The sequence below is a fragment of the Lampetra fluviatilis genome, chromosome 17 (assembly GCF_964198595.1).
Source record: "Lampetra fluviatilis chromosome 17, kcLamFluv1.1, whole genome shotgun sequence".
Classification (NCBI taxonomy): domain Eukaryota; kingdom Metazoa; phylum Chordata; class Hyperoartia; order Petromyzontiformes; family Petromyzontidae; genus Lampetra; species Lampetra fluviatilis.
The window spans coordinates 6245948-6272675 of record NC_136291.1 but is presented as its reverse complement, the minus strand read 5'-3'; the positions used below and the strand labels follow the sequence as shown (position 1 = coordinate 6272675).

Below are 26728 nucleotides of genomic sequence, written 5' to 3'. Positions count from 1 at the left end.
TTGCCTGGTTCCTATCGCAGCGTGGAAACCACTGCACAAGCCCACTCCCCTCAGCATCTCAATAACTCTACATTAATCTACCCAGCACTCACCACCCGTGAATCCTCTTATTAAATGTCAACGTGCGCTAATCTAAATTTACGTAATTGAATAAGCACATAAATTAGCTTCATTCAAGTTTCATAAACTCATTATTGGATTTTTTTCTTTTCCTGTCTCCCCTGACTAGATGTGACAACCACCCGTGGTGCTTCGTGAATGGGTAATGGAATTTTCTTGGGAAAAAAATACAAAGCGCTACTCACAGGCGTGTAACAACGTGTTGATTAATCGATTATTATCTTTTTTTGCGTACTTTCTTAACTAGGAGAGCCTCACCGAGTCTCAAGACTTTTTGTCAGGAGAATCCTGCCAACTATTGACAGGAGGGGAAGATGCTGCTCCAGTGTGTGATCCCACTTAAGTCATTTGCAGGTATTCTTCTTCAGAATTGGGATGTTTTGGCCAATGCCAGTCACTTTTTATGTTTGTGGGTTTTTTTTTTTTGCTATGGGAGGAAAACAGAGATCCCGGAGGAAACCCATGCAGAACAGAAATGGTGCCCCAGTCGGGAATCGAACCCAGGGACGTATTGCTGGGTGGCACGTCTTGTCCTTCCCCCGCACCTCCGATTGGTACGGTTGGCTATGTACGGTGTGAAAGAAGCTCAACATACATACATACAAGCTCTACCACTGCGCCACAATGCTGCCCAATGATTTGGGCGGCATGATGGCCCAATGATTTGGGCAGCATGATGGAACAATGATTTGGGCAGCACGCTGGCACAACTATTCGGGCAGCATGGTGGCGGAACTGAAAGAAGGAAATTAAACTATGGTGAGCATGAACGAAGTGCGTGGCATAGGTGGTTCACGGCGGATGCGCCGTGCACACACACACACAGAGCAAGGCTGTGTGATTGCGAGCGTAGAGAGGGCTGGTGGAGGGGTAGGGGGCGAAAGGTGGGGGGAGGGTGCTCGCGGGGAGATAAGTACCGATCCATCAGCCGATCCCGCATCCTTCACGCCTGCTGGTGCCGCTCGGTTCTTGGGCTCTGATGGAGAACCCTAGCAGAGGAAATGACAAAGATCCAACCGTATAGTTCACACAGACTGCTGGGGCGAGTGCTGTTGGTCAGTGCCTATTATGACCAGAAAAAAACACACGAGTGATGGCGTGGCGAGAACCACATTCCCTTTGTCTCCTTACTGCACTCGATACTCGTTTAAGGTTGAGTCAACCTAGGGGAGACACACGACCGTTTGGACATCACTCTCCTCTGATGCTCGCCATGGCAGGGAATCGAACCCAGTTTTGAAAGTTTGTAGCACGATGTGCTAACCACTCCGCCACCGCTACACATGCACACACGCACACCTTTGTAACGTATATTCAAAAAAAGACAAAGATCCCCGTATAGCCTTAACAGACTGTAGGGGCAAGTGCTGTTAGCGAGCACCTATGAAGGCCGGAACGGTACACGAGGGGGTGGGTGGCCAGCACCACGCCCGACCGCCTTTGTCTCCCCAGTGGCGATGTTTACACACCGCACCAGGTACTCATTTAAAGCTGAGTCGACCTAGGGGAGGCCCAGGACCGGTTCAGATAATCGTCACACGCATGAACACGCACAAAGACAAGCACAAACACGTGCACATATTAGCTGTGTACAGGTGCACAAAAAGCCATGCAGAGCCTTGTTCATTGCACAAATGCTGTTAGTGAGCACCCATTAAGGAAGAAAAAACCCCAACACATTCATCAACAGTACTGCCGTTAAAGTTAAAACTTCATAATAGGCAACGTTCCGGCCAACAGCCCTTCTTCACGGAACATTTGCTCTGAAGAATGGCGATCGCCCTTCTGCTGCCCACGCACCACCACTGCCGACGCAGGCGTATGGCATTTTTGCAGGGATATCGTGGCCAGCCAACGCACACACGCCCAGCTGTGCTTGTCTCCCAGAGTGCTAATGTTGAGCACAACACAACAGGTATTCACTACAGGCCGAGTAAATCTAGCTGAGGCCCAGCCCAGTATCTAACAATTGCTCCTGTCAATTAACTCTGCTAAAAGCGGTCGATTCGTTTATTGCTGTATTCTTTCCAGCACAAACACCAAGTGCATTTTACGGCGGAATCGGGAACTGGCAGCCGGATGAGGATCAGTGTTGTTTTCATTCGTTCACTCGTTCACTCGCTCCCTGGCTAGCTAGCTCATTCATTTATGAATGAAAGCCTTCCATGAGCATTTCTCAAATTCCGACCCTGCCACCCCTCCCATGACCCAGTGTTCCACGTCGAACAATCAACACGCACATTAGCACAGTGCTGAGCGCCTCATTTGCATGTGAATTGAGTGGCTTTTGTAAACAAAAGGAACCTGGAGGGTTATAGTCGTGGTGGTGGTGGTGAGGGCGGTGGGGGGTGGGTACGGTCAGGAGGGAGGATGGCATTACTGTGGTTGTGAGAAGCTACTGCCTGAAATGACCTTTTCATGCCGCGCCTCTATGGTGGACCGCAATCGTCCAGTTGAGCTTAAAGATTTAAATAAGTGAACAGTAGAAAGACAACGTGCAGCTGAAGCAATTGGTCAGTGTGATTGATTGTCGATGCCGACCAGAGGCAATTTTGAAAACTAATTTCTTTAGAACTATATTCTTTGGGTCTTTCGGTAAAGCCACGTCGATTGGAAAATAAAAAATAATAATAACAATATCACGACGTTGCGATCGCAACACAAGCAATCGTCATCAGGTGAAAAAAAGAGGGGGAAAGCTGCTGAGGCAGGCTGTTTATAAAGGTTTAGAGATGGGCGGGGCAGCTAATGTTAATGTAGGAGCGGTCTCTATACCCGGCAGTAGGTCTACACCAATCAAAGAGCTGTTTACAAAGGTTTAGAGATGGGCGGGGCAGCTAATGTTAATGTAGGAGAGGTCTCCTACATTAACATTAGCTGAGCTGTTTACAAAGGTTTAGAGATGCTTGTAAATGTAAGCTCGGAGAAAGCTAGGAAAGATCCATCACCACATGGAGGTGGAAAAGGATGGCAAGCCGCCATGTACGAACACAAGCTAACGGTGGCTGTGTTTAGTTCTCACGTTTACAGTGTAAGCGGAATGATGGGCAATCAAAGATGGATCGGTGAATCGGTGGACGATCTATTCCGCAAACCAATTGTTTATAAAAAAAAAAGTAATGGACGAATTAGGCTTTAAAGTTTCCACAGCCTTTAAAATCTATATTTCACTTTATTTAGGTGTGACTGCATGCGTGACTGCATATCCAGTTGTTGCTAAAGTCGCCATCCTTACATCCGGCCTGTAGACTGCTGCTGGTGTTATCCTCCTGCTTTTGCTGCTGCACATTTGCTGGAATCAGGAACTGACGACGAAGTCACGCGTGCAGTCGCACTCGCGTAAAGTGTAAACATGGGAAATGTACTGACTACCTGCGATATTATTTCCAGACAATTCTGTTGGGAATCATCCCATTTCTTTTTTTTACCTTTTTTTCCTGCTCCCGTAGTCTGCCCTGAAAATCCCCAGACCTCCCTTCTCCCGCTCTAAACACCCTTCCACCGTCGCACGGCTTTACAAGAATGCGCGCGGTCTTAGGCGACCAGGTGGCTCAGAAGTCAAAGCACTTCCTCTTTTGTATGGCTTTTGTAGATGCACAACAACTACAATCTCACATTCAGGTGGTCAAGCTAGCGAACCGCGTCAGGAGCAGTGGAGTGTATCGCTGTGATGTCTCCGTATTTATGGATTTGGCATTGCAGCGTCGAAGCACTGAGATGGTAGTCCTGAACTCTTGGGTTCAAATCCAGGTAGCCACTTGTGATTAAATAAGATTCTCAAATGTAGAGTCGATGATCTCTATGACTGCACCAAAATTAAATTTGTTCCTGCGTTTAATTTGACTGAATTCAAGCTGTAAGAATAGAAAATAATGGTTAGAATGGCAAGCGACGAACATCCCTCTCCGTAGTAGATGCGGGTGAAAAGTTCTGCAGTCTATGCCAATTGAAGGGACCTCGGAGGTAGCTCTGTAGTGTTCGCTTTCATGGGCCCGCTCTCGAACACGAAGGAGCTGCACCGCTCTTCGAGAGATTTGAATGCACTCTTGGTCTCGTGAGACGACGCAGATTGTGCAATGCGGCAAATAATTCGGGAAAATCACAATTTTTAAGAATGTGCAGAATCTTCACAAAAAACCCAAAAATATTTCTACAAGACAGCAAAGCGAGCTCTATCGAATATAACCCGACCAACCGGCCAGGCCGGGTAGACTGCATGATTCCACAGTTGGGTGTGGTTTGTTTTCGTTATCTCATCGTGATAATTCACATGCACGATCGACATTAAGGTCCCACTGGCCACACAGTAACCTGCCAAATGTCATGGAATTTACAATGAAATGTGCGTGCAAAATTTCGTCTTATCACAGACTTGTTCCATCTTATGGTGACAGTGGTGCGTCTGGTGCAAAGCAGGGTTATTTTCTACTTTGATCCGAGTACTCGAATGTGCACAACAGCACAGTTGAGGTTGTAGGTGTAACTCCGCACTCCGTCTCTGGCCAAGATTCATGAGGTTTCACAGAGTCACTGAATGCGGCACCGTTTTAACATCGGCTCAAAAGAAAGCTGTCTCTGGTGTGGACCAATCAGTTTCAAAGACAATGCATACATTATCAGAGTACGTTTTTTGTTTGCATTCTGACCACAAGTATTGTGGTTAATGCAGACATGATTCCTTGTAAAAGGTTTCAGTTTGGTGTTTTAACATCTTAACACCTGCTTTGTTGAAAAAGAAAAAGGGAAAACCTCTTCTCAGAATCTTCAATGTCCAATAATTGGCGAGTGCCGTGGTCGAAATAAATCATTTCAAAGGCTCTTTAAAAAGGATTGCCCCAATATCTCCAAGCCACAATATTGATTTTGCCCCAACTTCAGTGTGTGTCGTGAAAATCGCATGTAGTTGGTCTGTTTCTCTCCGTGGTCTCCCATCCAAGCAATTTATTGGGCCAAAACCCTGCATAGCTTATGAGAATGCGGGGCCTCCTAGGGCTTACGGTACCCGAGTAAAGCGACACATCGGGATATTCTGATTGGCAAACCCGCGGTGGTCTAAAGCTCACACAGCCGAGGCTATTGTGTCTTAAGAGGGGGGGGCCCCCGCATGCTGCGATGAACTGAAAATGGATTCGTAATAGAAGAAGCTGATTATATCCCGTACATAGGCAGAAGTCCTCACAATCCACGACAAGGGGATATATTGCATGCATGCCCGTGAAAATTGAATGCTTTAGATTAAAATGTCTTACTCTGCCGGCATCGCGAGCGGACTTTTCTATTTGCTCGTGCACACTTCGCGGTGGAGACGATAGCAATCTCTCTCTTTCTCTCTCCCTATTACACGATGTACCACGATTTTTGTTCCTGGGTTGTAAGTGTTATTTCATAATTGCTTATGCCTCAAAAGTACAGAAAATGGCTATTATTCCCCACAAACTTTGTGAAGGAAAGACACAAATGCACACCACGTGTTCTCATTGAAAATAGGTACATTTCTAAATATCCGTCTTGGTCACAAAAGCAAAGTTTGTGGGGAATAATAGCCATTTTCTATACTTTAGAGGCATAAGCAATTGGAAAAAAACACTTACTACCCAACAACAAAAAATAGTGTTATTGTCGCTGACTCGTGCTGGCAAATCTCAGCAATTTAAGCGGCAAGGGGCGGCGGTGGCGGTGTTGGGGGGGGTCGCTAGCCAGCAGGTGTTTCGTGGATTTCTAATCGGAGGGGGAGGAAGGTGGCAGGCTCTTCGGTCTCCTGCTCCGCCACGACTCGCGTGCCGGTGTCGTGCCCCCCAACCTCTCTGAATGAGCCCCCCGAGTGCGAGCCCTGTCGTTGGTCGCCCGCTCGCATCGCCCCGCGCGTTCGCGCACCCGTGCTTAGTGCGATGGTGTTTCAAAATCTGGGGCACGATACAAAAGGCCGTGCCTGTCCATGTCCGTGCTGAGTCTTGGCTCATTCCTCTATTCGCCTGCCTGCCTGTGTGTGTGTCTCTGTCTCTTTGTCTTTGCTTAGCTTTCTGTCACTTGCTATCTCGGGCTCCTCTACGCGCGTGTCCGTGTCTGTGCCAGCCTTTATCCATCGCTACGACTCCACTCGTTGTGTTCTGCTGTCTTGTCCACTATATCCCCCACCTCTCTCCCTCTCGTTATCTTTCCTTTTGTTGTCCATCCCTCACTGTCCCGGTGTCTCCCTCTCTGAGCCAGGACCCTTCGCAGTTGATCGGTCTCACAAATGCTCCGTTCAAAAGGGGGGAGGGGCGGCTAAGCCACAATGTCGCAACGACACAAGAGGATCTAAGTGAGAAAAAGCTGAAATAAGCGTTTCAAAACCTCCACGGTGGGATCGCGATGAAGGTTTTTTTTAAGTTATTTTCACTAATCTGATACCCGAGACGCAGAAACAACGTTTGCATTTGAAGAGAGTGATGAATGGGGAAGCAGAGCCTAGGAGTAGAAAGAAGTGGTGGAGTTTGAGAACCCCCCCCCCACCCTGGAATGCAGGAAGAGGAGGAGGTTGCAGATGTAATGGCAGTAGAGTCTACATGCGGTGTGAGTGGACTAGTGACAGGGGAGTCAGCCTACAGTGTGAATGCACTAGTGGCCACGGGAGGTAATGACAGGGGAGTCATATTCTTAGGTTTTTTCGGTAAAGTCACGTAGGTAAAAACATTAAAAAGTAAAATAAAATAAAAATAAAAATCACGACGTTTCGGAGGCAACACAAGCTTCCGTCTGTGTTGCCTCCGAAACGTCGTGATTTTTATTTTTATTTTATTTTACTTTTTAATGTTTTTACCTACGTTACTTTACCGAAAAAACCTCAGAATATGAATCATTGCAGTCACGAAAGCTTCAAATCTAGAACAGGGGAGTCAGTTGTGAGTGCGGGGGGGCTGGTGACTACTGGAATGATCGAAAAGGGAGCGTGGTCAGGAGATGGAAGAGGAGGGTGGAGTCTGCCGGTGGAGCGAGCGTCCAGAGTCAGCGAGAATGATTGAGAAGGGGGGCGTGGCCTCGGTTGGTATAAAAGGGGGAGATGCGCGGGAGACTCAAGGCTGTTGCAGTGGGGGTCTCCGCTTGATGTTAAGTGAATGTGTCTTCAATAAAGTGCCATCTCAAGAGAAGCGTGTCAGGTCGTCTTTACACAGAGATGGGAGCTCATATTCTTTGGGTCTTTCGGTAAAGTCACGTAGATAAGTTAAAAGAAAATAACAAAAAATTAACAAAAAACTACGACGTTTCGATCACATAACGTCCACATAACGTCCTTCCAATGATTGCTCAGTTTAAACCCATCTTCTCGATTGAAGTCGTGAGCAATCATTGCAAGGACGTTATCAACCAGTTTAAGTAATAACTGGCTGTGATGTTCCCATCCTACCACCTTCCGATGTTAGTTGTTGTTTTCGGCTCTCTGATTTTACATGAACAGGTTAAATTTCGCACACTAACACAGCCACCTCGCTCGTCGAGCTCCACGTTGCTGCTCTGCGATCTGCCATTAACATGCCAATCTCTCACATTAACATGCCAATCTCTCACATTAACATGCCAATCTCTCACATTAACATGCCAATCTCTCACATTAACATGCCAATCTCTCACATTAACATAGCCACCCGCGCACACTCGTCGTAGAGGTCACCCTCCGATCTTACATTAACGTGCTAATTTCTCACATTAACATCACTAGCCCCGCCCACTTTGTTTATGACCCTTGGACTACACCCATTTTAACCTTTAAAAGCAGTCTGCCTCAGCAGCTTTCCCCCTTTTTTTTCCTCCTGATTACGATCGCTCGTGTTGTGATCGAAACGTCGTCATTTTTTGTTATTTTTTTTGCTATTTTCTTTGAACCTATCTACTTGACTTTACCGAAAGACCCAAATAAAATGAATTCCTGCAGTCACGAAAGCTTTAAGTCAAGAGATGGGAGCGCAGAATGGGCGCAGAGACGCACTGTGGAAGCTGGTGGTGTCAGACTAGCGCCAGTGTCCACTAATTTTCAGAGGGGGGTAAGACATCGTCAGTGCGAGCACCGCCACACATTTGAAACCATTGGAGTTCGACAGCATTACGGACGGGCGGGTGGGGTGTTATCACATTGGTTGTGTATTATTTGGGGGGGGGCGCACATTAGGGGCCGTACTAAAGACCACCAGTGGCCTGCGGGCCTTGCGAATGAAGATCAGTGGACTAGCGAGTGGATGCCAGGGGTTATTGGTCAAATCACAGATCGGTTCTGTGAAGTTCGCCCCCACCCCCGCCCCGCCGTGTCAGGGATAAGATAAGTTATGCTGCACTATAATTATACCGCATAAACACAAACGCTGCTGGCTACTTACTCAGTGTATCTATCATTCAATATTAATGTACATATTTTATTGAGGGACTGTGTGTTGTCTTGGTTTGATCTGGGACTGTTTTTGTTGTTTTGCTGCCTTGCCCAAAATTGCATTTAGTGTTGAAAAATCGGCAGGAATTTGTGCATTTATGTAATTCGTACTTACAGGATACCTGTCAACTCATATGGTTTTCCCGTATTCTTGTACAGGCAAATTGAGTTTTCAGGTCCATACGGCGTACAGCCGTTTCAATACGGGCAAAAAGATGTCTATTTGTTTGTGTGTATCCCTTGTGATGGGACTTTGTAGGATGAACGTTGAGATTTAAAAGGGCACGAGGTGACCAATAAAGTCTGAGCTGGTCTGTAATAAGGTAGGCACTGATAAGGGGTTGACAGGTTTGTTACATCTTGACTTAAAGCTTTCGTGACAGCAGGAATTCATATTCTTGAAAATAACAAAAAATATTTTTGGTTATTTTCTTTGAACCTATCTACGTGACTTTACCGAAAGACCCAAACATAGGTATGTTACATATTGTATTTTTTTAGTTACTTGATTATCTCTTCTTCTCTAGCTTACACTCCTACCGTTTGTTTTTGTTTTTTTTTGTAACTCGCTGACCCGCCCCAACTGGACGTCTGTGAAAAAGCTTCACAGCTCATCGGATTCCTCCAGGACAATTAAAACAAATAAAGATTCTGCGCGCTACCGCGTATTTAAAGGATTCCATCGCCGGGCATTAATCAACGGTCGTGTCGCCTCGCGAGACGTTAAAAATACCACGATTCTTGTCCGAAATGTTTTGCGTGGGTTTTTTTTGTACTATATCTCAACATTTGAAGGGGGGGGGGGGGCGGTGTCCAGACCCCACGACGCTCACCCACAGTGGCTGTGCCCCTCATGCACGGTAGCAGGGGGACAGGTGGGGGTAGAGAGGGGTGGGCAAGGGGGCGAAGTACGCGTGGGGCTGGGCGAACGTTTGAACTTCTTTCGCGCCGTACGTATCCGACCGTGCTAATCGGACGTGTGGCGGCAAGGGTGATGGGGGGGGGGCCAACAAACTAAACACAAAAGAGCAGAGTGCGAGCTGGCACGGCGTAGCATCACATGCTTGCATAAACGTCGGAAACGCGCATCGTGAAACTCAGGACCCCGCAAACCAAATCAGAAGACTTCACGCCAGGCTTGGCACGCGAGCCCCGCGGGCTGTTTGAAGCGTCATGAAGCGAGCGCGACCGCCCCGCACGCCTCGAGTGCTGGGGGGGGGAGGGGGGCCGCCAAGTGTGCGATCGCGCCCCACCGAGACAGCGATGAAAGGCGCGTGGACACCTCCTGTGTCACTCACCGCGGGCGTATCCAACGAGGAACATTTGATTGATTCTTGTTCATCCAGGATAACCAGCCACTGCTGAGTGGTAAGATTGGTTTTTTTGCAGGTGGGGTCCTGCATTTATTTTAATTTAAGATGTTTTTCAGCCACTGAATGATGAGCGTTTACACTACGCGTGGGAGAAAACCAAAGCGCCTACAGAAAACCCATGCATGCAAGGAGGCAACCGCACAGATGGAAACTGATGGCGATTAGTCCACTTGCTGTACTGCCTTCTGCTGACGAGCCTGGGAATGGCACTTCGACGTGGAGACTCAGCGCATTCGTGTGCGGTGATCCACCAACCCTGGCTGCTACCTCCACAGTGCCAAATTCCAGGCATGCGCCACCGCACTGACGAGGCGGAGAATTGTGTGGAATGAGAAATGAATGGGCTCGACAGTCAGAGCAGTTCATCGCCCTCTCAAAAAATCGGTGATGACGGATCTGTCTGGGTGCTTTATAAGCAAGTGTGAATTAGATTCCCCTTCACAGGTCTAGCAGCAGAAAATGGCACCCTCATAATACGCCCTTTTTTGTGTGAAGCAAAAAAATGCATCCTGATTTTTCATTTTCCGCATCAAATCTGTGATAAAAGTATTAGTGTGCGACCTCAGATGGACTGACTCTGTAGCTGAAGCATCTGTGTAAATTGTTGGCATTAATAAAAGTCTCACGCGGTTGTCCTGACACCATAGTAAAGGCTGCTATGCGGATTAGCACGATCGGCTTCGTGGAGTGCCACAGAAATTCAACATACATACGTACACCGCGTCGGCTTGCGCAGTTGTTCCGTACCACTCTCCGATGAGTTTTCCGGCTTTTGTTCTGCACGATGTCCCGATATTTCACTCAACACGTTGGGACCTTCTTCAGGAACTGAAGTGTTAAAGAAGCTCTCAGCACGGGGAGTGAAGCATCTTCAACGTTGACGTGCGGTACAACCCGCTAACACTTCAAAGGGCTTAGCAGTGCCAGTGTCTAAAGTATGAATCGAATGCTTACAATAGCTCTGTGATTAGGCAATGATAATGATGGAATGTCGTGAGGATTTTTTTCCCCCTCATGCTGCTATGAATGAAAAATTGGAATGACCTTTTCATTATGATTGTAAACTCTTGCACACTTTGTGGGTTTTGTACCAGGAATAGTCAGCTGGCAGAAACAAAAACGAATATTCTTTGAAAATGATAAAATTATTATTGCTTCCTTAATCCTAACATTACTCCAGAACGCTTACGATGAAGTTGGTGCAATTGAATGGGACAACGATAATCATCACTGCTAACGTTACTTTGTATGTGTGCGCACTAAGAGTTTCTATGCAATTTTTTCCTCAAAGTCTGCATAAACACACGCGAACATAACGCGTGTTGGAGACATCGCCTTGATCTTTTTTTCGTTTTAAACATAGTGGGTTTTGGCAGGAAACTCCGCACGAAGGAATAGTGGCTGGTGGTTGAGATTAACGACGGCGTAGCACCCGGAGGGAGAAACAAAAACACGCCCGGCAGGACGTCCAGCGCGGAGATGCAGCGACGAGATCGGCTCCTGCGTGTGCGTGTGCAAGTGCCGAGTAGATAGTTGCATCATCGCAGGACCGTGGGACATGGGCGACCACTTGGGGGAGGACTTCATCCAGCAACGGATCGATCGCAGCTCTTGATGTTGATTCTGGGTTGCGTCCGTTTGGCCCTCCAAAGGAGCATTTGGGAGGGCAACGATTTGAAATCGGGTGACGAAGCGGAGACGCGGGTGCAGAAGTGGTTCCATTGTGTGGGAGAAGTGCTTTGTGGGGAGTGGAAGTGGAGCGTGAGCACGTTGCACTAAGAACCCGGCGACCCGGGTTCGATTCCCACTCACGGTCAACTCCAGTGACGATTATCCGAACGGGTCCTGGGCCTCCCCTAGGTCGAGTCAGCCTCAAATGAGTACCTGGTGCGGCGTGTGAACATCGCCAGTGGGGAGACAAAGGCGGCCGGGCGTGTTGCTGACCACCCACCCCCTCGTGTGCCGTGCCGCCCTTCAAAGGCGCTCGCTAACAGCACTTGCCCCAACAATCTGTGAAGGCTACACGGGGGATCTTTGTCTCTGCCGTTGGTGGAGACTATGTGGAGGAATCGTGCGAGCTGCAATGATGCTGCAGTGAAAGCTCTGGTCTCCTGTGAGCAAAAGTCCAGCAACGACTTGCACCACCCTCACACTAGGGCCGGTCACGTTGTGAACTGGCCAACAGCGGCATTCCTTTGAACATTTTTGTAATAATTGACTTAGGACGCCCACACCGCCCCAAGTGCCTTCACACCCATTGCAAGCCCCCTCTGCCCCCACCCAACCCACGCCACTCCCCGGCCACTTTCACCAGCCCCGACCCCTACCGCGAAGGGCAGCGGGCAGCTCGAGGCCGGAGGTGGGGGCAGGGGGGGGCCACTAAAAAAAAACCCCGACACACCCCGGCTCTCTATGGGACAGAGGTCGCAAACGGGTTTTGATTCCTTACCCGTACCCGGCGCACCAGGGTCGCAAACGGGTACCTGGCTACCCGTACCCGGCCGTGTACGGGTAGCCGGATATCGGGTAGGGTACGGGTATCGGGTAGGGTACGGGTATCGGGTAGGGTACGGGTATCGGGTAGGGTACGGGTATCGGGTAGGGTACGGGTATCGGGTACCCGATTGCGACCTCTGCTATGGGATGTGCTCACGTGGGTGGGGGGGAGGGCAGCAGCACAGCAGTGAGCAACATTGCCCTGTGAACCCGGGGCCATGAAATTAAATGTCCCAGCCACGAGTTAACTTCAGCGGTGAGCCCTACCTGAACTGGTCCATGCCCCCTCCTCCGCTTTGCATCTCGCTTCTCACCGACACGCAAACACACACGAACGTCCACCAACGTTGTCCCAACACACACTAACGTCAGCCGACGTACAAACGTCAACAAACGTTGGTCTCTTTACGTGTTAAGCCTCATTGCAATTACGACACTGCACATACCGTTGCGGTGAACCACATCGCGCTGCCGTTGTGATTGTGGTGATTGCAGTATATCCACGTTGATATTCATGAAGCGGTGTCTGGCGGTTATTAACCCGGCGGGCCTGAGTTTGATTCCCGGCCACGGCTAACAACCGACTCTGTGGCTGTGACACAGACGTAGGGTCCACCCATCACCACCAACCCGCATTGCCCAGCTCGGTGTAGAAGCATGGTCAAAGAGCCCCCCCCCCCCCCCGTGACCGATACGGCGTGGCGGGAGGCCTTGAACCAGCAGTGGACTGACAAAGGGCTGTACGACTATAATGAATGCGAGAGGTCTGGGCCACAGAGAGAGCGAGCGAACGGAGGGGGGGCTACGTTCCCCTCCCTGCCTCTGCCCCATGCCCTGCCCCTCTGCTCGGTTTCCCAGAAGGAGGCCTCTGTCTCTCTGTGTGTGTGTCTTGCCGCGTAGTGATTCCCATAGGAGCTCACCATGACGTGATCGCGTGTGGGGGTCATGACCAGGGTTACCTCCCGTCCTGGTTTGCCCAGGATCGTTCTCTGTTTGCGGTAACCGTCTTTGAGACTCTGTCAATCTTCCTGGGGCATTAGGAGTCTTGTATTTTTTTTGTCAGTTGTACAATAATACACAACACACCACTAAAACAACCACGTGTTGGTTGTTTGTACCTCGGAGGTGGCAATCCCCTAGTCTTGCGATTCAATGGCTTGAAAGTGGTGGTTGGTTGATCAGGAAATAATTAAACCATTTAAGGACACGAGGCTTCCACCATCAAATGAATGAGGTGATGCCCATAGAAAGATAGTACAACAAGTAGCTACTGACCTATCTGAGCAAAGTTTGAGTGATATCCACCTACGTACAGATTCACTCTGGAACTAGTGTATTCTTACTTGTATATATTTTTTAAACAGACATTGATCAATCAACTTTAACAATGACCCATCTATAAGGCCTGACTGCTGATGAAAGTCAGCAGAAACAAGTTTTACCAAGGCATCCTACATTAATAACAATACAAATTAAAAACATGAATCTATTTCACGTCCCTTGATGATGTGTTAGTCGCACCACTTATATGTGCAGTATCTTGTAGTGAAAATACATTCAATCTTTTTTTGTATTTTTTATTTGGGTCCAGATTTGTGAGAGCTTTGATGACTGCATTGATTTAAACCGAGTCTGGAAATTCGAGTGCATTCATAAGTTAGTTTATAATCTCTTACAAATGATTTTAGATGCTATGCAACTTCAAGTTGTCGTGATTTCTGGACAATAAAATTAGGGAAATGTGCGCGCCCTCTCACCTCTGACCCCGCCTCTGCTCCATCGCTCTTCTTGTCATCCTTCCCCGTGAAGAACCGCTCCACCTTCTCGATGAACGTGAGGTCCTCCTCGCCCTCATTCTTCTCTTCCTTCCCCTTCGCTTCATCCGCACCGCCACTCTTGGGAGCGGATACAGCGGCTTCATCTTTACTCGCGGGGGCCACGGCTTTGCCCAGAGAGACTCCATCTTTGCCCGTGGAGACTCCATCTTTGCCCAGAGAGACTCCATCTTTGCTTGTGGAGACTCTATCTTTGCCTGGGGTGACTCCATCTTTGCCTGGGGTGACTCCATCTTTGCCTGTGGAGACTCCATCTTTGCCTGGGGTGACTCCATCTTTGCCCAGAGAGACTCCATCTTTGCCCGTGGAGACTCCATCTTTGCCTGGGGAGACTCCATCTTTGCCTGGGGAGACTCCATCTTTGCCTGGGGAGACTCCATCTTTGCCTGGGGAGACTCCATCTTTGCCTGGGGAGACTCCATCTTTGCCTGGGGAGACTCCATCTTTGCCTGGGGAGACTCCATCTTTGCCTGGGGAGACTCCATCTTTGCCTGGAGAGACTCCATCTTTGCCCGTAGAGGCTACTTCATCTCTGCCTGGGGAAATTCCACCTTTACCCACGGGGGCCGTGCCTTTGCCCTGCACCGGGGCCTCCAGCGAGTCATTGCTCTGCTTCACGACCGCCACCTCCTCCTGTGCCACCGGCCTGGCTGCCTCCTCCAGCTCCGACGCCTGCTGGGGAAGCATGGACAGAGAGTAACATTGACAATGACATAGTGCAAGCAGTGCAAGCGGAGGATGTGTGTTCACTGCAAACAAATGGGCAAGCAGCCCTGTCGATGTGTCTGTAACTGGGCAGGACTGCTGTGGGAATTTTTCGTGCTGAAAAAAGAGCAGAAAGCCAGATGATGATTTATTAATGATGGTGACTTCTTATTGATGATGCTCTTGCAATAAAACCATACATTACGAAGCATGGTTACCAGCTGCAGAAACCCACATTGCTATCGCCAGCTGCGCTATGTCGCTATGTCTCACCAACAGCGCTCTGTACAAGAACCTCCACAGAGCAAACAAAGCGTCCACTGCCGCATGCTTAACCTCTGACCTTCGTCTCCTTGCCGTTGGCCCGCGGAGGAGGAGGAGCATTCTCCATCGAGGCTCTTGCAGCTGAGAGCTTCCCAACTTCTCCACCGACCTTTGCCCCGTCCACAACAGCCCTATCTGCAGACGAGCCCGACTTCCTACTCTCATCCGAAGTCGACCGCTGATCGCCGCGACCCTTCGAGTCCCCGTCGTCCTCTGCCGAGGAGCCCTCGTCGTCTCCTTCCGGCACTGACGCCGGGTCGAAGGACTCGGAGGGCCGTCCCTTGAAGGTGTTGTCGGACCGCGCCGGGGCGTCGCGGGAGAAGAGACGCTTGTAGAACGGTGGCGACCCAGGCGGCTTGGCGTTGGGGGCAGCATTGGCCGTGGCGGCCGTCTGCCCGACGATCGGCACCTCCGCGCTCTTCCCCTGTGGGCCCCGTTTGGGGTCGGAGTCGTTCGCAGACGCCACGTCTGTCAACAAAACACGCAGGGCGACATCTGAAGTGGTGGACTCGCAGGGGAATATAGGAAGATTTGGTCTCCCTTTGTTGACCGGCTATTGATTCGATCCGCTCATCCCGCTGGGTACTTAACCACCTGTCAATCTCTTCTTTTTCTCTCTCTGCTCTATGTCCATTGCTCCATTGCCCTCCCTTTCATTTCACTTGGTTTACTATTTCCCTTGTTCCCTCGATCACAGCTAGGCGCACCTATTGTTCAGTATGTTCTGGCTTTTTTCTCGTGGTATATGTTGCTGTTGTTGTTGTTGTTGTTGAAAATACAAATAAATAAATTGAAAGGAGTGAACTCACCCACTGCCAGTGAGGAGTTGAGTGATGATAAGGCAGTGCAGCGGCTTCAGGGGCTGTAGGCCAAAGCCTCAGATTTTGAGGGCCCCCCCAATATACACACATACTGCTCTATAGCGGTTAAAATGCAATACTTGAGCACTATCATAAATCTTTTGTAGAATAACTTCGTCATTACAGCCATGGCATCAGGGTCTGTTACTGCGAGTCATGTGCCAAAATGAAAGCATTCAGGTTCATCTTAACTTTGATTCACATTTTTTTTTTAAAACATTTGACCTGAAATAAACCAAGATGGGTATTAATGGAGTATTTAGTAGCGTGAGTGGTGGTAAAACATTAAAGGGAATTAACTGAAGGTATTACGGCCCCAGGCCATGATCAAACTCATTCCGGCCCTTACCATAGAGCACAGGCACTCACTGAGACGAATTATTCTTTGTTCTAGCCTTGTGTAAGGGTAAGCGTGCTGCTTTTGCCATTTTGTGCAGTGCACACCCAGCTGTGTTGTGGCCCCGATTCCTTACCAGGTGACCTGGCATTCGTCAAACACACGACCAAGTGCAGCTGGTAGACAGATTGCTCTCTCACGGGACCACGAGGTATGGTGATGACTTGGGGATGCCTTCATACAGCGGTAGACCGATCGTGGCCGATGACGTTGATGGTAACGATGATGACATTGCTGACATTATTAATTGGGTCCTTAATCTGTATTTTTTCTTTGGCTTTGGGTCCTTGAAATTGCAAAACGAAACCGATTCACTCTCGCGCGATGCACGCATTATAATTCGAAGTTGTGCCGTATAATTTAAAATGTACTCATCGGGAAGGGGGAAAAAAAGAAGACATTTTTGTTTTGGTTGGCCCTCGCCTCATTATAAATTAACACATTTATTCATTCCATCCTCCCTCGGCCTCTGAATGCTTACACTGACGCCTGTCAAAAGCTTCCCGTTTCGTTTCGCTCGAGCAAGGGTCGACAACCTGCGCCGCCGGAGGTGCATGCGGGAAGTCGCTTAAAAAAATTCGTACATTTTCAAAATAATTAAATGCAAATATAATAAACAATTGATTAAATACGGCAGGGAATGGGTCACTACGGAATGTCTCGGTGACAACAAAATGTACCGTCAAAGTGAATTGTATAAAAAAGAAACTAAGGGAGGGGGAAAAAATAGACGCAGTTTATTCCATCACCTATTGTGTTTATTGAAGTCAGAATTTGTTTGTCATCTGCCATATACCTGCGGTGTTTGTGTACAAGTCGCTCTGCGGGTGATGCGGCTCTCAAACTATTTTGGTCAAAGACAAAAAAAAACAAAAAATGGCTCTTCTTCTTTGAAAGTTTGCCGACCCCTGTGCCAGAGTGACCACCGCTCAGCATCCACGCGTTGTGCACACGACTGGACCACCTGGTAGTCCATGAGGCCAGAGCAGGCATATTGTATTGTGCTCGTCGGTACCGTCAGAGGTAGCGTGGCATTCGAGCGTCACAGTTTACTTACGTGACCAACAACAACGGATTGCGCGATAACCATTTAAAACGAGTCGGTTACCAAATAATTCGGCAGTATTAGCCATTCGTGAATACATCGGCGCCACTCAAGTATTCCTACTTTAGCTGGTACCAATTGCTGCACTGACCCAGGGACTAACATGGGCCAGTGCTGAGTCGTAAAGCCAGCAGCAGCAGCAGCTGCAGCACAGGACTGAGAAAACAAAAGAGGGCTGGTGAGATTTACATTTTAAGCGCTCTTCTGCTTCCACGGGCAACCAGACCGGACACGGATTTAGAAACTTCCCAAGTGGGAGGAGGGAGGGAGATTAAGGTGGGGGAGTGGAGGAGGGGAGGGGGGTTCCGAAATTTCAAGCTTTTCGGGATCTCAAGTTGGGGGGCAAATGCCCCCCAAACCTTCCACTGCATCCTGATAATATGACGTTCACTACATGCGGCTTTCTGGTAAAGAGTACAAAGTTGCATGCAAGGTGGCCATCAGATATCAGCTCACAGTGCAGTGTTTATGCACGGTGTAATAACGGTCATTTTCTGTAGACGTTCGCAAATACAACCTTTCCACATGTCTGCCTGTACCTCAGACTCGGATATGCGACGTTATACTGCAGATTTATTTTACCCAGGTCAGGTGACACTGAGACAAGAGGTGTCCCCTGCAAGGGAGATGATCTGGCGTGAATCCGAAGTTCGTTGCGTACGAAAAACGTCCGGCCCTTTTGTCAACCTGCTGTTTGACGATGTCCTGCCGTGAGCCGTGTAGGTCGTGGGGCTTGTTGGAACGGGGATGAATGCACACTTTCACGATTAATGGGAGAATCCGGCATTTAATGCATAGGCTCACAATTTTACATTCCGCACATTTGCTGCTGCTTTCAGGCAATCAATCGGACAATGCTGGGCTAACACACTTCACAAGTGGAATTTCTTGACGTCGTTTTGAACTGCTCGCTCATGCAAGTAGCAGGAGCAGCAGAAAAGATAAGCCAGCTCTCTCTCTCTCTCTGCCTGCGCGTAGCTTCAATAACACACGCACAGGGAACTAAACACAAACAAACACAGCCTTTCTGACAAACAAGCACTGGCTTTGGCTTCCAAGAATTCTTGGCTGTGTTTATTTCTTTATTTATCACTCCACCAAGAAGGGGGGTGCATCGCTGCGTTTTATGTTGGGAAATGAGAAACGCACGCCAGAAAAAAAAAATGACGAATGCAAAAACAAAAGAACAAAAGCCAAGTCACGAAAAGGGATCAGCCCTCCCCATGGTAAGGATTTCATACGTGTAGAAACAAACACCACGTTATGTATAAAACACGCAAGCCCTGTAAGAGATGTAATGTCACGGTGACTGTTAAAACAAAGACACAATTGGGGGTAAAACAAAAATATTGGCATCCTCTCTTTCGTTAGAAAAGAGACCTCGAAGTAGCAACATCAGCACACAAGAAGGTTCGCGGCAAAAATACGAGGAACAGCAAGACGCGAAGGTTTGACCGAAGCAACAAACCCCAGTAGTGGACAAACAGTGATGGAGGGCATTCATTAGGCCCTATTGTTGCTCTTCGGGGGTTGGGTTTGGGTGATGGGGGGAATCGGGAAGCCACTGAATCTCAATGAGCTTCCCACTCGGGCTTATGAACCGGTGAGTAGCGGATGTCATGAGTTTATGAACCGGGTGAGTAGCGGATGTCATGAGTTTATGAACCGGGTGAGTAGCGGATGTCAGGTTTACTTGATGAGTGGTGAGCGTCGTGTGAGAACACGTTATCTCATCCGTACGATGGGCTGCCACATTCGTTGTTTTTTTTTTACAATATCCTCTGGATTATAGGAGGCTCCAGGATAAGAAAAAGACGCGCCCATAATTTGTGACTGGCGTCAGTAGCGTTACACAACTCAGATTTGCTTTCATACACAGGGGGGGAAGTGAGTCGTATTATAATAACAGAAAAACAGACGAGTGTCAATATGTGAGCATCACATCATGCTGCAAATACAACCGGCTACCCACGAGGTTTACATTTGCAGGGTTTGTCGATCGTCGTGCAATGGAAACTGGTGCAAAGTTTGCTTGGCTTTAATCATTGCTGCTGAAATTGTGGACTCCCAGAAGGCCGTACAGTCGATGCGTTGTGCAATAAATACAATAAATACTTAAATTCAAGTAGCTTGCACCCCCACACACAATTACACAATCACACACACTTACACATTTGTTTGAAAAGTTACCGGTACATGTGAAGGGGGCACATAACCGTCCGCCTGTCCATTTCGCTGCACCGCGTGCATTCCGCACGACGACGCTCGACGACTATTCCGCGCGAGCGCTTTCTTTGCCCGTTCTGGATTCACCTTCTTCGACGGACTCGAGGTCGTACGACTCGGAGGGCCTGTTCTTGAAGGTGTTGTCGTCACGCTCGGGGGCGTCGCGGGAGAACAGCCGCTTGAAGAGAGGAGGGGAGCGCTCGGCGGGGACGGGCGCAGCGCCGTCCGCCTTGTCGACGCCGCACGGAGACTCGGGGCCCGCGACCCCTACAAGGCGACACCGCACACCGAAAGGGAATTCACACGCCCGGGCGGCCAACGCTGTGGGAACTCTGCGCTTCAGGCACATTGCTCGCCACTCGAACCGCTTGTTGTCGGGACGCTGGCCCGACAAATGGTTAGAATGGTTTTCACGCTGGACTCGATTATCTTGGTTATCCAGAGGTCGCACGTTCGATTCGATCTCGCGGTGTGCCAGTCATAACGCCGGTCATCCTCGCAGCAGCAGCTTTTGGCTAACCATCCGAACAAAGACGGTCACTGCATCCGCGCTGTCAGATGCGCTTCTGCGGCCGTCTGGAATGCTCTTCCTTCTGATATTAGGCAGCCACTGGAACTATGCACTTTTAAATCTAAATTAATTTCTTTAGAACTGCGTTTTTGCGTTCAGTTTGCTGTCCATCTCCAATTGGCACGGTTGGCTACGTACGGTGCTAAATAAGTTCAGCATACACATGTACAGTTGAAACAATGGGGCAAGTTAATTAATCCCCGCCCCCCCACCCCGCACTTCTGCCCAGCGAGCAGTATAAATGGGTACGTCGACCGGCAGGTCTCGCACAATGGATTCAAAGTGTGGGTCGCCCACCTCTTCGAAGATGTCCGGCCAACGATGGAAGAGTAAGCCCAAATATCCTCTTAGTGCGGGATCTCAAGGGGTTGCCCTCTAACAATTATAGAGGCCCTGCTGCCCGCGGTGGTGTGAGCGAGCAATTGCGGGGGCTGCACCTTGACGTTTAGACGTTCGCTCTCTGGCTGCTCTGCCTTGCCGAAGGGACACGGGGGGGGGAGGGGGGGGCACGCGCGTGACGACGCATTGATGCAACAATTCGAATCGATTCTCTCGCTCACGATGGATGACGATGCAACCTATTCACGTTGCGCCAGAATCGGGTTGCTTTCAACCGATGCAAATTAGACGCTAATGTCACATTTTCGGCGAACAAAACTTGTACAAACGTGATGGGGGGGAAAATGAGCATTGAGCATGCGAACGGGAATGCTACGGATGAGACGGGGGGGAAAGAACTATCGAATGTTGAGTTGATTCGCCAGGGGATCGTGACGATTATCGGGTCTCTGGGGCAAGGTGGGGGGGGGGGGGTGGGTCATCATAATTAGTGGCCTCTCAGCTGGTTGTAATTAAATGACACTATTACTATAGTCACAAAACAAATTATAGGGAATTAAATATGATAATCGAAATACCAAATTATTTTCATTTAAATTCCTAAATTCCTTTGAAATAAGCAATGTTTATAATTCAAGATTAGAGAAATAAGTGCATTTTATGGTCTTTAAGGATTAGGGTTTAAGGATGAAGGCATTCAGGTTGAAGTTTTAGGATTTTGGGATCAAGGGTTAAAGGTTGGGGTTTAGCATTCATGGTTAAACAATTGTTTAAGAGGGGAGCGGTGGCACAGCGGTTTGCACACTGCGCTGTGAATTCGGCAGCCCGAGATTCATTCCCTACCGTGGCTAACATCCGTGATGAATCTGAATCAGAATCTTTATTTATCCTGGAGAAATCCGATGAGCTATCAAGCTCTTGTTCAGCAAGCCACACTGACGAGCGCGGTCAAGAATCGTTGAACACTGACACAGCGTGCAGAGGTCGTCATCCAGCAGTGGATTGAAAGAGGGCTGTGATTGTGCGTTTGTTATTTACTTCAGTGCTGTCCTTTACAGAGACAAGCCCCTGTCATAAGGATATGAAATTTCCATCACTGTCAAAGCGAGTTCGTTCGAGAATGGGAGAGTTGAGCTTACACAAATGCTCAAACTCCTTTTGCGACGATTATTAGCGAGCTGTTTTAACGGATCGTTATTCAAGGTTTGAAGTGAGATGGCGAAGTATTGCAATTGGTTTAGAAGTTTGGCATTGCAGGGCAGTGTGTTATAACAGGTGTTATAGGCTGCAGGGCAGTGCGGCAAAAATCCGACGTTGTACTCTAATTCTATGCTTGCACATCTTCTCCAACTCGGCGCCGATCATGGACAAACCCTGACCCAGCAGTGGATTGATCAAATGAATATGTCCACGCGTAAGTTAATACAAACTGATATTTTTTTTCAGAATTAACAAATTCCGATCTCAAATCCTAAATCCCTATTACACACAGTGGGAAAGTTAATCTTCTCCGGTGAACGTTGACAGAGCAAAGCTGCAAGTGTTAGCAGCTGATCGTTGGCGATCTCACACACACGCAGGCAGAACCTTCACGTTCAACCAGGGAAGAACCTATCCAGACCAACAGTCTCTTTGCCGACGGGTGACGCGGGTTACGAGGCAAAACGCGAATAAACGCAACTGCACAGATAATCAACTGAAAGCATCTCTCCTCCGCCCCTCCGCTCACCAGGCGCATCCCTGGAGAAGAGTCGCAGGGGCGGCTTGCGCGTCGCCGTGCCCTTGCCAGTTGTTCCGGCAGGCTGACCCTCGGCGACCCCGGGCTCTGACCCCGGCAGCTTGCCCCCCTCCTTCCCGGAACCGTCATCCAGCACCTGCGCGGCGAGCGCCTGCGTGCGGTGCAGCAGCTTCTTGCCTTCCTCGCTGGAGGGGTCGACGAACACGCTGCCGTTGTCATCGTCCGAGAGGACCTTTCCTTTCTTCGCTCCGCCGCCACCGCCATCGCCGCCGCTGCCGTATCCCACCTGCTCGCCGCGCGTACGCACAAGGCGGGACGGAGCGGAGGTGGCACAAGCGTCTCACGGCGGAGCGATTCGACGATCGAACAAAAGTCGGCTGCTACGCCCGCGACGCGTGCGCCGAGACGTGAGTATCTCGGTCGTCTTGCGATCGTGTAAGCCGTCAGCGGCGCGAGTGGTGAACGCACCGCGCTTACAGACCCTGATGACCCGAGTTCGATTCTCAGCCATGGTTAGCACGGCTAACAACATCGGTGGCGAGTGATATCTCAACTGGTCCTGGGCCCTTCTGCCCCCCCCCCTACACCTCCGCAAGCTCCTCCCACTTCACCGACCCACAATGACCAAGCGTGGTGAAGTATGGTCAAACAACAGCGTGGGAACGCCTTCATCTGATCAGTAGATTGATGAACGGTTATACGTTGCGTATTATTTAAAAAATGTATAAACTGTGTTGTATATATCGCATAATACTTTTTTTTATAAAAAAAAAAAGACAGTCATAGCCAAAGGAAGGTCTTGAACCTGGACTTTGAGAGATGACAGCACAGACGGCCGTGACACGACTGTGGAATGGGAGTTATTCTGTATGCGTGGGAGTTCTCTGGTGTCCAGGCACATGCAGGCAAAGGTCTTGCAAACTCAGTAGCGCTTATGCTGACAGTCTACAACAGCTAATGGGGAGGTAGTTTGCACGTGCGCTTACGTGTCTTTGTCTTCGGAGAGTGCCCATGCCCGTCTTCAGCTTGGTAGCATCTCACTCTGAACCAGTCGAGTGGCGTTATCGTTTCATCGGCTGCGTAACGCCATGTGGAAGCTGCCTGACCTTGTCGCTCCACACAAAGCGCTATGTTTTATCCGCCACAGTTACACATTTTATTCTATATGCTTGCAAACTCTGCATCCCCTTTACAGGAACATCTGCACCGGCTTGCAACTTTCAGGCCGGCTTGCCAACGATCCATCCTGGAATTAACCAGGCTGGATTTTATGATGAATTCACAAACCCATGAAAGGTGTGTACATAGTCCCATCAGTGGGCCCCTCCGGTTCCATTGACTGAGTCATGTAGCCTGCATGCCCAAGCAGTTTGCGTCTGAGTGGATAGAGGGGGCTAAACAGCTGTGACACGTGCTAGAGAAGAGATGGGCTGATTTGGAAGAGGAATGGACTTGTCTGCAACAGTTATGTGAAGATCGGCCTCTGTGGTGGAGGCTCATGAAGGATGCTACTGGGCAGCTGGATGGCAGCCGCCCTCCTGCAGCAATGAAGCATGGAAAAGCGAAGTGCTCAATAACGAGTGGCGCATCAACTGGCTAAGATAGATACAGCAAGTTGGCACAGTGGGGAGTACAGGCGGTGCATTTGCCGGTCATCTCGGTTCACCCTTATCGCCTAGATTTGCCCTGTGATGCATGGATTTTCTTTGGTTTCCACCCACAAGCCAGCGAGCACTCGGTACTCTACATGGCCTGAAAACACACCAAGTTTCACACGGGAGCTCAGGTGATGTTATCGCCACTTAGGTGGGCTGTTGTTGTTGGAGGGAGGGGTGGCGCTGTGTTTTATGGACTGCGCTGTTAACTTAGCGCCCTGAGGTTCATTCCGGGGCACAGCTAACTTAAGTGGCAAGTGGTTTCAGAAACTCTTCTGGGCCTGGCCTAGGTCGACTCAGCCTTAAATAAGCACCCAGTTAGGCATGTTAACGTCAGCGCTGGGAAGACAAAGGTGTGGCACCGGTTACACCACTCACTCATACGCAATTCCGGTCTGAATAGGTGCTTGCAAACGGCACTTGCCCAACATTCTATCTCCAATCTATCTATAATCTCTCTACAAGGACAACCATGTATCTACATGTACAAAGAGCGCTTGCTGTGTACAAGCGAGGAGCAAAGTCCAGTGGGATAAAATGTGTTTTGGTTGAGCAAGTTGGGTTGGAATCTGTGTCCTTGGCCATGCAGAGAAAGTAAGATGTTCACTTTAGGGGTCAGGTCATTGCACCACTGGCTACACTTGCACTGCGATGGAGCAGTGATTGTGATTTAAGCCGCTGAGAGTTGGCCCTTTAAATATTTACGCGCCCATCGTTCGGCCGAAGCCGAGGGCGCGAGGCTGTGCTTGTTTTTTGCCTCTGATCACCGCCGGTCATGAAGTTGGGAAGGAGACGATCGGTCGCGACGAAGCGACGGCAACAGCAGCAGCCGCTCTGAACCCAAAACGCCTCGAGAACCTCGCCAATCGCCGCTCGCGTCCGAGACACTTTGTCCTCATTAAGCAGCAACGCTGGACATAGATTATGGATGATAATGATGTTCCGTCTCGAGCTTTCTCTATGCCCAAGACGATTACTGGCGAGTGAAGTCGAAGTGGCTGTCAGCCAGGGGTTCTGGGTTGCATGCGCTGCGCCATCGGTGACGAGAGCACACACGCAGCAACGGCACTGCAGGGCCAGGGCCCCCTCTGGCCCCATGGATCAGAGGCCCACCTTGGGCCAACATAACTTTGGCCCAAGGTCTAGGGGCTGGGCTACACAGAGGGGGCGAAATTGCTAAAGGGGGCTCCATTTTTAGATTGTTGGGGCAAGTGATGGTAGCGAACACCTGTGAAGGCCGGCACGGTACACGAGGGGGTGGGTGGCCAGCACTACACACGGCCGCCTTTGTGTCCCTCGTGGCGATGTTTACACAACGCACCATGTACCCATTTGAGGCTGGGTCGACCTAAGGGAGGCCCAGGACCGGTTCTGATAATCGTCGCCGGTGTTGGCCACGAGCGGGAATCGAGTTCGGATCGCCCGGATTTTTGAAGCACGGCGCGCTAAACCGCCACAGTACCGCTCCCCACACACATAGCCACGTGCATTGCCACACACACACACATGCAGGAGTGCGTGGGCGATGAGAGAATTCTGAGATGTGATCTGGTTAGTTTGGGACCACGACGGGTCTCTCTTGACCTGCGCCCGTGTTGCCGTCAGTCAAGTGTCGCGGTTGCTTAGCTCGGCGAGTTGAATGCGATCTCTCTCACACACGTTGCATACCAAGTCAACATGCAATGCTGGGCCAGCGTTAATAGCCCAACGTCCCACGTTGACTGCGTTGTGATCTCACACGGCAGGCAGGCGAGGAGTTGTGGGGAAATGGAACACGGAAGTTACCGGGGGAGTGGTGATATTTCTCAATACATTTTGGAGGAAAACATTAAAACCGACACACAAACCAACACACCGCACACACACACAGATATATACACCCACACACGCACAACCATGCACACAGAGATCCCTCACATAGCCTTAACAGACTGTTGGAGCCAGTGCTGTGAGCGAACACCTAAGAAGGCTGGCATGGCACATGCGGGGGTGGGTAGCCAGCACCACGCCCGGCCGCCTTTGTCTCCCCAGTGACGACGTTTACTGCACACTGGACCAGGTTATTCATCAGGCCCCGTGACGGGTTCAAATAATCGTCACTGGTGTTGCCCGTGAACGGGAGTCAAACTTGGGTGGCCCTCTTCTGAGCGCAGTGCGTTAACCGCTGCGCCACCGCTCCCCATGCACACACACGTATATGACCACAAAAGTGCACGCACACATGAGTTCACTGCAACGCACACGAACTCAAGAACACACCCATACACGGAAGTGAAAATACAAGCGCGCGCACACGTGAACACACAATCGAGTGAACTGAAGCACACACCCATACACAAGTAAAAACACAACCACACACCCATACACACATGTGAACACACAACCACACACCCATACACACATGTGAACACACAACCACACACCCATACACACATGTGAACACACAACCACACACACTTGAACTCAAGCGCACACACACCCATATACAAGTAAAAACACAACCACACACCCATACACACATGTGAACACACAACCACACACCCATACACACATGTGAACACACAACCACACACACACACGTGAACT

The 26728-nt window shown here is 49.6% G+C and overlaps 1 protein-coding gene across 10 annotated transcripts in view; it reads right to left on the bottom strand.

Annotated features, from left to right (window-relative positions):
- Window positions 1–26728, bottom strand: part of LOC144936880 (uncharacterized) — an 86775-nt gene that overhangs the window by 46447 nt on the left and 13600 nt on the right. For 9 of the 10 annotated variants that reach the window (XM_078864075.1, XM_078864083.1, XM_078864084.1 and 6 more), the window contains exons 3-7: window positions 22479–22773; window positions 19927–20106; window positions 15271–15719; window positions 14145–14897; window positions 1038–1109 (exon numbers count right to left, since the gene is read on the bottom strand). In XM_078864075.1, the coding sequence (XP_078720201.1) occupies window positions 1038–1109; window positions 14145–14897; window positions 15271–15719; window positions 19927–20106; window positions 22479–22773 (1749 nt within the window). The remainder of the gene's footprint in view (window positions 1–1037; window positions 1110–14144; window positions 14898–15270; window positions 15720–19926; window positions 20107–22478; window positions 22774–26728) is intronic. The other variant, XM_078864082.1, reaches the window with a different exon arrangement.